Source organism: Rhinatrema bivittatum, chromosome 9 (assembly GCF_901001135.1).
Source record: "Rhinatrema bivittatum chromosome 9, aRhiBiv1.1, whole genome shotgun sequence".
In the NCBI taxonomy this organism is placed as follows: Eukaryota; Metazoa; Chordata; class Amphibia; order Gymnophiona; family Rhinatrematidae; genus Rhinatrema; species Rhinatrema bivittatum.
In genome coordinates, this window is record NC_042623.1 from 236,668,655 (window position 1) to 236,680,730 (window position 12,076).

Here is a 12,076-nt window from a genome sequence, read left to right on the forward strand (position 1 = left end):
TTCTTTGATGTTGGTTTACAGAGAGGATAGTGGTTTCTCAGCAGTTCCCAGAGTCTTCACAAACTACCTTGTAGTAGTTAATGTTCATCTAAGACTACAGAAATGTATTTGTTTTTATAATTGGATCACATCAAGCTAAACCCTTCCACAAACTCGTTCCTCTTCATACCATGACAGCCTTTCAATCCCATAGTTTCATCATCAATTTGCCAAAATCCAACATAAAACCCTCTCATTTGACAGACCTTATAGGTGCCCATCTAGATACAACACAGGGGAGAGCTTTTTTCCCTCTACATAGAGGTATTTAGGAACAAAGTCCTAACACCTTCCAAACAAAAAAGTCAATCGATTTATGCAAATATTGGGTCACATGGCATCAACAATCCATGTCTCACATGCCTTTCCATGACATCAGCTCAGTGGCATCTAAAATTCCAGTGGAATCAACATTTCCAACCACTATCTCACAAGGTGCAAATATCCACCACACTCTGAACTGGTGGTTAAATTCCTCCAAGTGACTCAAAGGTGAGTTCTTTCATCAACCTCTGAATCAGGAAACAAGAACCACAGATGCTTCCAAACAAGGATGGGGAGTTCATTTAAACCACCTAGGTTCTCAAGGAACCTGATCAAAAAAGGAATAATGACTTCATATGAACTGTCTAGAAGCAGGGCCGGCGGAAGCACTAGGCTTAGGGTGCCTACAATTAAGGGGTGTGAGTCATGTGGGGGCCGCCACTGCTCACAGCCAAAAAAACCGAAAGGAGTCGGGCCATGACCAGGGGCAGGGGGGTGTCAGCACAACCAAGGGGGGTCCATGACCGGGGGTAGGGGGGTGTCTGTGGAACCATTGGGGGGGGGGGGGGCGCAAGGCAGAAGGTATCTAGAAAGATCTTAGAAAGAAGAGCACAATAAAGAATGGTAAAGCTGGGGGACAGGCGAGAGGGCCCATAGGAGACTGCAATGCTGGAGACTGCATGGGAAACATGAAGAGAAATTGCAGGTGTAATGGGATGGGAAGCCACAGGGGGAGTGGAAAGAAAGACTGCATGGGGAGTTTGAAATCCTATATTTAAAGAGGGGGCAAGCAGCAAGCTAGTGTGAAAACCACCTCACGGCCCAATTTTTTTCTTCTAATTTCTAACTTTGAATTTATCATTTTCAAAAGCATTTAGTAGTATTTGAGCTAGTACTTTGGGTCACAGGTTACAGCAGACCAAGGTAAAATATTTCTAATTGCACTTTTAAAAAAATATATGTTCTCATTTTGATTTGATTTTAATTTAAAAGCATCAAGAACAGTTGCAAAGATTATTTAAAGATCCCAGCCGTAAAGCCAGAAACAGAGAGTGCACACAAGCAGAACACAGTAATGTTCTGCTTTTTTTTTTTTTTCCACTTGCATAATAAATAAGAGATTCACTGAACTTGTTGCCCAACCTACTTTTACTTCTCTGCTGGCACGATTTTCTTTTCTTAAGCTTTCTGCCCTGAGTGCTCAGAAATCACATGAGTGGTGAGAGAGACATTTATAGATTTAAAGGACTTGGGTAAGTTTCAGACCTTTTCACACGCGGTGGGACTCTTCCTCCTTGCTTGCAGAGGGCAGCAGGGGCTGAGCAGGTGCCTCAGAGCCTTTCATCATGGTGGGATTTTTTCTTCTAGCGCTAATCCTGACCTCTTCCGGTGAGTGGTTGTTTCAGATGGTTTTCAAATGCTAGAAAATTCAGTTTACCAAACTTTTAAAATATCACTATGGACTCAAAGAACTGTAAATTTATAAATTTGGTTTGACCATCACATCTTAAACACCAGCGACCCACACATCATGTGATTTGCACTAACGTAAAGCATCACTATGTTACAATCCTAGATCATATGTTTGCAAAAAAAGTCTTGTGCAACTTGCTTTATATTTTGCTATTATTTCATGTAAAAAAGTACTTATCTGGGCGATATAAATGCTGGTCTGGTCAGTCCAATGCTGAGAAAATGGTAAAAGCCCAAAGATCCATAACTTGTCATCTCATGCGTTAAAACATTTTCTTATAGCTGAAAGAAGAAGAGATGGAATCCATCTTTTCTCCTAATATGGGTAAAACAGCACGATTCCTGTGTTAGTCCACTCAAATATGTGGAAATAAAGGTCAACAACAACAAAAAAAGTTTACAGTGTGATAACTTTTTTAATTGGACTAAGTACATTTCTTGATGAGCTTGCAGGAACTGACAGGAGTTTTCAGGAGTTGTTCACTAGCTCAAACAAATCAAGTTCTATCATCAATGCTCACAAATGTACCGGTACTTTTCTTTCCTTTTTTTAACTATGGTGTATGTGAATTTTCTTGGGTTAGCATTTTCTTATGACACAAAATGAAAGAAGAGGCCGCCTATCTCCAAGCCATTCAATTTTACAAGAAAACTGACATGAGCATGAGGGATAACAGACTCAATATTATTTTTTTAATCATATTTCATGTCTGCAAGCATCATTTTCTTCTTCCAGTTGTTTCGGATCCTGAGATTCGATGTATTGTTGCATTTTCTCCCCGAGCACAAATCTTCTATAATGGAGTCCTGATAAAGTGGAAAATTATGGCATCCCATTTATTTCCAATATATTCCTTTCTGGTTAACGGGTCTGTTGGTATGGGACCCAATTCCTATTGTAGGTAAAGGGGTCACTATAAGAGAAGTGGTCAGCGCTAACAATAAGCACGGATCACTATGGAGTCATCAGCAAAGCACATGCGGGTAATGTAACAAATATTACTGAAAATATATTTCAATTGCTACCCTGCTTCATTACTTTTATGAAGACAAGCCATGGATCTAGAGCAGATATTTTCTGTTCACTAAGCTGGGTTTGGAATTTTACACTGAAAAAAATGATTGATTATAAGAAAGATCTCTTGCAATGTACACTCTAATCAAACTATTTTAACGGTAAGGCCAAAAGATCTTGCTGAAAAGCAGAGAGGGGAACTAGATGTAGTGGAAAGCTTAGATCTCACCTTCATTTCAGATGCTCTGCGAGATGCCATGGTCCTTTGCGCCTATGCTTTCTTTAAAACAAAGGATTACGTGGCTGAAATGAGACTTCACTGGGATTTTCAAGAGTCCCAGTAACCAACACTAAAAACCACATCAAAATCTTTTTATGGCTATTAATTAGGAAGAGAGAAAAATCTGCACATTTATACAAAGCAAGTGAAGAGATGCATGAGCATAAGCAGGCTTCATGTCTCCCAGAGATAAATGGCAAATCAGCAGAACTTATTCATTTTCATTTTTTCCCTGACCACAGCCAGGGAGACAACCCTTGTTTGTTTTTCTTTCAACAGCACTGCAGTGTATTAGCACCCTTTCGACCTTTTTCATTAATTGCTACATATTTTCACATTGCTCCCCACAGACAGGCCGATGCAATAAGACATGCGCAAATAAAAAAGGGCGCTCGTACTGAGCACCCACTTTCCTAACACATGCGCAGCCACATCCCCTGTGCACCTGAGGGGATGAGAGAGAAATTGAAGCGGCATACAAAAAGGGTGCGCCAGGGAGAAATAGGCATATCTGGCGCTCAAACGTTTATTGCAGCGGGTGCATGGCCATCTAAATTGTGCATTCCCAATAAAAGTGCATCGTTTACATAAAACTAGAGAAATCTGCAGCATGTTTTGTTTACCCAAAGGAAAGGAGCGACAATTTTTTTAAGGTATCCTTTAGCTAATCATCATGCTCCACTCCACTACTCCCTGTATACATTTTTTTAATTTTTTGTTCTAACCTCAATTAACTAAATCTTATACAAATCTCTCTAAACAACCCTACCCTCCAAGGGGCACATTTATCTCAATACAGAAGAACGCATTTTTTATGTTTCTCATGAGCCCTTAACTGCGAGGAAATACTCCACTTCCAGAGCTGGAATTAATTTTCCAGCAGAAAAAAATGTGCATTGGGCGCCCAGCCTTTGGGCGTTCTTTCCTGCATCGGGAGGTAATAGCTAATGTCTTCATGTCCACTGAGTTTACATGCGTTGGGCCCTATCCGGTACACGTTTGTTAGGGCGCGCAGTTTAGATGCACTAATCTTGCTGCACCACTGGCTAATTGCGCACGAAACGCGCGCTCAACCGCGAGTAAGACCGCACGTTCGACTGGTCGCACCTTATTCCATTGGCCTGAGAATCGGTTCCGTTCTGTAGCAGGTCTAATCGTACATTTTCATCTTTGCTGGGAAAACTTGCGCCATGCGGCGCAGGATGGAGCCCTTTGCCGGGAGAGACCGAGGGCCTTCCCATAGGCATTTAGAGTCAGAACGTGAAACCCCCCTCCTCCCCCACATGCTTTTGGAAAGTGCACTGTCTGTGTCACGGAGGCAGTAGAGAGAGCTTGTGCTAGCCGCCGGCTGCAGTTATGCAAAACCTTTCCGGTCTACAGCAAGAACGAAAAAATAAAAGCTTAACATAAAAAGGGGAAACAATCAGAAATTGTGAACAGAGCAGCTCTCAGCTGCAACAGAACCAGCTCTTGTATGGTAGATTTATGTTTGTTGCATGTGACTTTGTGCAAGTTACACCATACACAGAGAAAAATCAATGCAAGGAATGCTTAATGCAAGCTGCTGAAGGTGTTAACTGAGCAAGGCCTTAAAAAAAACAAAAAACTTAGTCAGTGATGGAATATTTGCTCAGCCAGAGGTCACTACATTGGCTCCCCAAGAACTGCCGCATACGGTTCCAGCTTCTTCTCTTCAACTGCAAGTGCCTTTCACTCTGCAAACACCATTCATCTGTCCCTTCCCTCCTGACTCTGCCCTTTTCATCTTGCTGCACAACAAGCCCGAGTTGGTGCATTGTGATTCCTCTCCAGCCATATTCAAATCCAGACTAAAAACCCACCTTTTTAAGGCTGCTTTCAAATCTTTACCCCTGAATTTCCTGATCATAGCCTTGTTTGTTCTAACAATTGTTCTAAAATAAATGAAATTCTCAGCACCTCGTCTTTGTCCTGTATGTTAGCCTTGACTAGACTGCAAGCTCCAGGAAGCAGGGACTGTTTTATATGTCATCTGTACATCCAGTAATATGCTCAGACAGTAAGTGACAGCAGATAAAGACCAAAATGGTCCATCCAGTCTGTCCAGCAAGGTGTTTAAGGTTATAATTGCTGCTCTACGTAGGTTATTCTCATGTCTGTTCAGGGTTGTAACTGCTGCTCCTTGCATCTTACTCCCTCACCTTCTCTCAAGCACAGTGCATGGGCTGAACTGCCGCTCTGCGAAGGTTTCCGCAATGTTTCATTACCTCTCTCTTGCCACTGAGGATCCTCTGTGTTTATTCCACAACCTTTTGAATTCTGTCACCGTGTCTGTCTTTACCTCCTCTGAGAGGGCATTCCATGCATCCACCACCCTATTCATGAAAAATACTTCCTGACTTGTTCCTGAGTCTATCCCTCCCCCGGAGATTCACATCATGACCCCCATGGGTCATGGAAAAGGGAGATTTATTGTGCATTATTAATGCCTTTCAAGAATTAATAATCAACAAGAAAAGTCTGTATCATATCCCCCTGTCTCTCCTCTCCTCTAGGGTACACATGTTTAGGTCCTCTAGTCTCTGCAGTAGCAATATGAAAATAAATGGTAGTAATAGTTCACAACTTGCAGCTTGCTGATGATAAGATCATTTTTTAAAGCAGTCCTTCAACTAAGATACGTGCGCTCCCAGGTCATGCTTATTCTTGTATTAAAATAAAATTATTCTTTCTTTAAAAAATCCCAATATCCCCTCTGACCCCCTCATGCCACATCTCTCATTTGCTGGTTTTACAGAAGAAAGGGCTCAATGAAGCAGGGTCTGCATGGTCTCAAGAATTCATGTATCACAACCTCTTCTGTATCACAACCTCTTCTGTATCACAACTTATGACCTCCAGTTTCTGCAGGGCAAATATGGCTACTAGAATTCTACACTACAGTGCATTTGGACCAAATTTATTACACTTTTTGGACTACTGTGGATTTATTTTCACCAAATTTATTTGTAACAAATCCTTTTCTTTTGTTTTGCAGAATTCGTAACCTCTAATATTGATGTAGAGGGCAGCGAGAACTTGAAATTAATCGCAGCTAACAAATCCATCCAAAGTCATGCAGAATTCCTACCATCAACCAACTCAATAACTCATTCAGCAACATCAACTACACCATCAGCTAAAATAACAACCAGCCACACAACTGGAAACACCACACAGCACACTCATTCAATGACAACTACACCACCAGCTAACACAACAACTAGCCACACAACTGGAAGCACCACGCAGCATGCAAACCAAACAACCTATTCACCAATATCTAACACAACCACAAACCACACAACTGGAAATACCACACAGCACATTCATTCAATGACAACTACACCACCAGCTAACACAACTAGCCACACAACTGGAAGCACCATGCAGCATGCAAACCAAACAACCCATTCACCAATATCTAACGTAACTACCAACCACACAACTGGAAATACCACACAGCACACTCATTCAACGGCAACACCAGCTAACACAACTGGAAATACCACACAGCATGCAAACCAAACAACCCATTCAACAGTAACAAGTACACCAATATATAACACAACTAACACAACTATACTGATCACGACAGAAACTGTTGGTCCCACTCTTTCCCCTAAGCCCTCACCACCACCAGTTTTAAACTACTCTGTCACACTGTTAAACAGCAGTACAAACTGTATTCAGGCATCCATGGGATTAGAGTTGGTTGTTCAGAACAGTGACAAGGTGAGAGTTGTACTTAAGCACAAAAGGTCTATGTATGCTTGCACAGATTTTCTGCATTCATTTCTGTTTGCTTTGCCCCATTAAAGTCCCCGCCATCACCTAGTATGCTTGTCAAGACTGTATAAAAAATTGCCTAAGCTGTTTATTTGGTTCCTAAATACAATTATGAGTTTCAGCAAAATGTAGTTTAGATTAACATATCATGCGGTTTGATCCCTGCCTTGTCTAGGGCTGGGTATGCTCTGGAAGCTGTGTTCACAGCCCTTGGTGAGTTGGGGGAGGTAGGGAAGGCATCCCAGTCATGCAACAGTGACACCCAGTGGCTGATTTTAAGGCCCATGATTCCAGGGTTCAGGAAGGAGCCCTGGGGGCACATTCCCTGGCCGAGGACTGTCACTGCAGTGAATGACTGGACTAAAGTAGGTTGTGAGGGGATATAACAAAGTGGCAGAGGGGAGAGAATGCATGGTTAGTTGAAATCGAAAGTTCATAGTGCCAGACCCCAGGACTGATTTCAAATTAACTGGAAGCCCAGAACAATGGACAGGAAAAAAAAGTATCAAAAAGTGGCAAATGTAGAATTTAGTCTAACAAGGGAGATTGATTCCCATGAGAAAAATGTTCAGAACTAGCTGATAGCCAGGTGGTGACTTGCATGTTATTAAAAAAAGTTGCTGACCTCTACTCAATTTCTGTAACCACAATCAGCTACATCCAAGTGAGGAGAAGAGAGCTGGTCTCTCAGACCTTGACGAGTTCCCCCACCAGACAGAGAAGACACAGTGGACGGGAGGCACAGGAAGTTTGCATAAACGCAGCCTGTGCTGCACCTCATGTGCAACGGGGAACTCCGGTTTCTGCAACTGTCAGTTTGGCCCCTGTCGACTTCCATTGTACAGTTCCATTGTACAATTAGAAAATCCTATTTATTGAATATGTTGTCTCTCTTTATAGGATGCACAAATATGGTCAGATAATATTTGGTAGGATTGTCTTGCAAGAAATAATAAAGAGGCAATGCAAAAAACAAGTTTTTTTTTACTTGCAATGAAATGACTATCTTTGGAATTTCTTTTTTGCAGAAAATGAACTACTTCAATATTGAGCACTATGGTACACAATCAACCGGGACATGTGGAGAGGATAAATCAAACCTTAACATAATCTTTAACACAGGATCCATCAAGTTCACTTTTGAAAAGGTAAATCTGACAGCCATGTGTTAGCAACACAATTCTTTTTCAGCTGCAAAAATATGTTTGCTTGGGTTTTTTGATATAATTCAAATTGTTTGTGTTATCTCTGGTGTGCTTTAGGTAGAGAGAGAGAGACCTCTAGTGAGAAGTGAAGTTGTGGGGGAGGGAGAGAGCACTAGTAGTGGGAAGATGTTTTGCTGTTGAGTTCTGAGTTCCCCACCGGGGCCAGAGAGATGAGAATTTATGCAAATACTGAGGATTCGGGGGCAGGGCATGGGACCTATCCTGACTGTGATGTTGTTATGTTTCTTCTAAGTCTTTGCTTATTTCTGTCTTTGAGGCATCTATTTTTTTTTTAGAGGGGAGGGGGGGCAGTGAGCAATTCCTCCTGTTCCTTTGTACTTCCAGGACCATGGGAACCAGGGCTGAGATTTGGCATCAGGAGACTTCAATCACAGCTATCCAGGAATTTTCAATTTCATATCCTGCCCCCCCCCAATACATCCGACAAATGCAAGGTCTGAAATTCTTGCACATCCACACTCCTATCCAAAGACGATAATGAAATAGACTGGTTCAAATGAAAAGCCGAAACCACCTTCAGCAAAAAGGAAGCAGGGCCGGTGGAAGCACTAGGCAAGCTAGGCCTGGGCCTAAGGCGCCGACCATTAGGGGCCACCGCCGCCATTCGCAAGCCAATAGGGGGCTGCGAATGGCGGCAGCAAAGGGGAGTGGGAATTTGAATCTCCAGTCTTCTTTGACGCTGCTGCTCGCGAGAGGTAGGAGTCGGGGCTGCGACCGGGGGGGTCGGGGGGAGTGTCGGTGCAACTGGGGGAGGCAGAAGGTGCCTATGGCACCTAATCCCCTTGCACCGGCCCTGGAAGGACGGTACAGTTCCCTGATCTTCATCCTGTCCAGGGTAATGACCAAGAATGGCTCTCGACAAGAAAGAGCCTGCAGCTGTGAAATCCACCTCACTGAACATATAGAGGTCCACATTCGAAAGCCATTTAGACAGATAACGCAAAAGTTATCCATCTAAATGGCAAAATAGGCATATTCAGCTACTTATCCGGCTAAATTGTAGCTGGATACGTAGTTATTTGGCTATAATTTAGCCAGATAAAAAAGGGGCATTCCAGGGGTGTTCCAGGGAGGGTTTGAGTTATCTAGCTAATATAGCCAAATACCACATATATCAGACTAACTTAACTGAATAACTTGGTACTTATCCGGATATTTTCAAAAGATATCCAGATAAGTAGTGGTGCTATTAATGGCCCAAAAAAGCTTAGATATTAAAAGGTTCTGTGGCCTCATCTTCAATATTTATAATAAAATATCTTCTGGTCCTGTTGAGCCGCTCCTCTTCCAGTGCAGCCTCTGATAGTTTCTGATAGCTGAGGCTGTACTGGAAGCGTAAGCACTGGGGTAGCTTAAGTTTTGAGCGCTACCACTGAGTGGCTGTATTTGAAGCGCTGAGCGTGAGGATCTGGGCACCTTACTCTCAGGGGCATCCAAAGGGAGAGGGCAGCAGGCAGTTTTGTATAAGCAGCCTACGCGTGGATGGTTCGGGGCAGCCCAAATAGTTATTTTATGAATGAACAGGAAGAAGGAGGGAAAGGGATTGGGAGCCCGGCCCCTTTTTTTAATATTCTGGAGAGGATGGGGTGGTAAAGGAGTGGCTTGACGGGACCAGAAGATATGTTATTATGAATATTGAAGATCAGCCAACAGGACCTTTAATATCTTAGCTTTTTTGGGCTGTTAAGATCACCTCTACTTATTCGGATATCTTTTGAAGATATCCACATAAGTACCAAGTTATCCAGCTACATTTAGTCACATAACTTTAAACCTTAACTGGCTTTATTAAAACAAGTACAAATCTCAGCCACTTAAACAGTGATGTATAATCAACAGTGAATCAACAAATTGAACAAACTGTTTGATCACTTTGCTACACTAAGGGTATATTCTTCTGTCTATAATCAGAATGTGTTCACTAATATGTACGGGTTTTTATTAACTATGTAAACTTTTAATAACCTACACGCAAATGAAGCCACTATTTTTTAGGTGCAGTTGGTGCCACCAAACTACAGTAGGCAAGGAATGGATAGATCCGGTCACACAATACAAAGTTTGGAGAAAGAGCAACACCAATTGTAACTCTAGCCATGTAGTTTACGTGATTATTTGTCCTTGTCCCAAGCTTTATGTTGGTCATACATCGCGCATAGTTCGCGTAAGATTAAGCGAACATAAGTCACGGTATACTACAGCTAAAATGACGGCACCCATGGTGCAGCATCTGAAGGCAGCAGATCATGATATACGGGACTTAAAGTAGACAGTGTTGGAACAAGTTATAGCTTCCCCTCATGGAGGTGATCTGAGTGCCCGATTAAATTATCGTGAACTATTTTGGATCTACACTCTACAGTCATCATTCCCAGCGGGAATGAATGAAGAACTTAATCTGTCTACAATTTATTAAGAAATCTTCTGCCAGGATGACAATTGGTATCTTTGTCTTTTTTTATGCTAGTGTTTCTGGTAACAATCTTTTTCTCACTTCTGGGTTGGAGCCTCTGCTTCCTATGACTAGCGGGATATGGTGGGACTTCAGGGGGATGCCTTCTAGTTTACCATACTATGGCGTATAAAATTGTCTCTATTAATGTAAAGGGTATCAATACTCCGAGAAAACGCTTGTTGTTAAAGAGGGAGATGCAGAGTCTGGGGGCTACCATTGTTTATGTTCAGGAAACGCATGTGCGGAAACACCACGAAAGGCTGTTGGTTTTTCCTTCCTACTCCCAGTCCTATTGGGCTGCCAGTACAAAGTCCTCTCGCTATGCCGGAGTGGGAATTCTCATCTCCAATTCCCTCACCCATGAGGTGCTAGATTCACACTTTGATTCCTGCGGCAGATATCTTCTCCTTAAATTACGGGTGGGGTCCTGCATAATTACCCTATTGAATGTCTATTTCCCTAATACGTCTCAAGCGGCCTTTCTTCATGAAATGGACCAGTTACTTCTTGCTTATGGGGAGGGTGAATTGGTGTTGGGTGGTGACTTTAATGCGGTCCGTGACCCCACTCTCGACAGCTCTTCCCGGGCTGTGGCGCCGCCTGGGATGCGGAAGGAATGGAGATCCTTCCTGGAACGCTGGAGTTTGGTGGATCTGTGGAGGCAGCGAAATCCACACTCCAGATCCTATACTTTTTTCTCATCTCCCCATGGCACATACTCCCGTATTGACTACTTATTTGTCTCATCGCATTTGCAAAACAAGGTCTCTGCGGCCGGTATAGAACCCATTACGTGGTCCGATCATGGTCCGATCTGGATTACTGTTCGTCTCGGAGACCAAGATAGGGGGTTCAAACCGTGGCGTCTTAATGATAGTCTGTTAAAAGACAAGGATTTTTTGCTTACCACTACTACTCATTTACAGGAGTACTTCCGTAACAATACCCAGGCTGAGAGTAGCCCTGCCGTGGTGTGGGACTGCTCCAAGGCCGTAATCAGAGGGTGGTTTATTGCTCGGGCGGCGCACTGCAATAGAGAGCGGGAGAAGGACCGTTCCTTTCTTAAGCTGGAGGTATCTAAACTAACCCAACAACATATAGCAGATGGCTCCCACCTTACCTATAACAAACTTCTTCGAGCAAAAGATGCTTTGCGCTCTCTTGAGGATACAGCCATTAGTCATCATCTCCTCATGTTGAAGCAACAAGTTTTTGAGGGCGGCAATAAGGCCGGGAGGTACCTGGCTTGGAAGCTTAAGACAGCCAGGGCTCAAACCCTAGTGGCAAAGCTTTGTAACGCGCAGGGTTCCCTGGTTACCACATCGGAGGAGATTTGTGACTCTTTCTCTGATTTTTATGCTCAGCTTTATAAGGACACTCAGAGTATTGGGGAGGCAGACATATCTCTGTATCTGGGTAAAATACCATTGACCACCCTCACTCCTGGCCAACAGGCCTTTTTGGATAGACCTATAGAAGTCTCAGAAGTCCTAGCGGCAATTAAGGGATTGAAGCCA

The 12,076-nt window shown here is 43.0% G+C and overlaps 1 protein-coding gene across 2 annotated transcripts in view; it reads left to right on the top strand.

Moving 5' to 3' along the window:
• The first annotated feature begins 1,506 nt into the window (after positions 1 to 1,506).
• The window catches only part of LAMP3 (lysosomal associated membrane protein 3), an 82,123-nt gene continuing 71,553 nt past the window's right edge, over positions 1,507 to 12,076 (top strand). The window contains exons 1-3 of one of the 2 annotated variants that reach the window (XM_029615433.1): positions 1,507 to 1,692; positions 6,088 to 6,824; positions 7,907 to 8,026. In XM_029615433.1, the coding sequence (XP_029471293.1) occupies positions 1,650 to 1,692; positions 6,088 to 6,824; positions 7,907 to 8,026 (900 nt within the window). In that variant the 5' untranslated portion in view covers positions 1,507 to 1,649. The remainder of the gene's footprint in view (positions 1,693 to 6,087; positions 6,825 to 7,906; positions 8,027 to 12,076) is intronic. The other variant, XM_029615434.1, reaches the window with a different exon arrangement.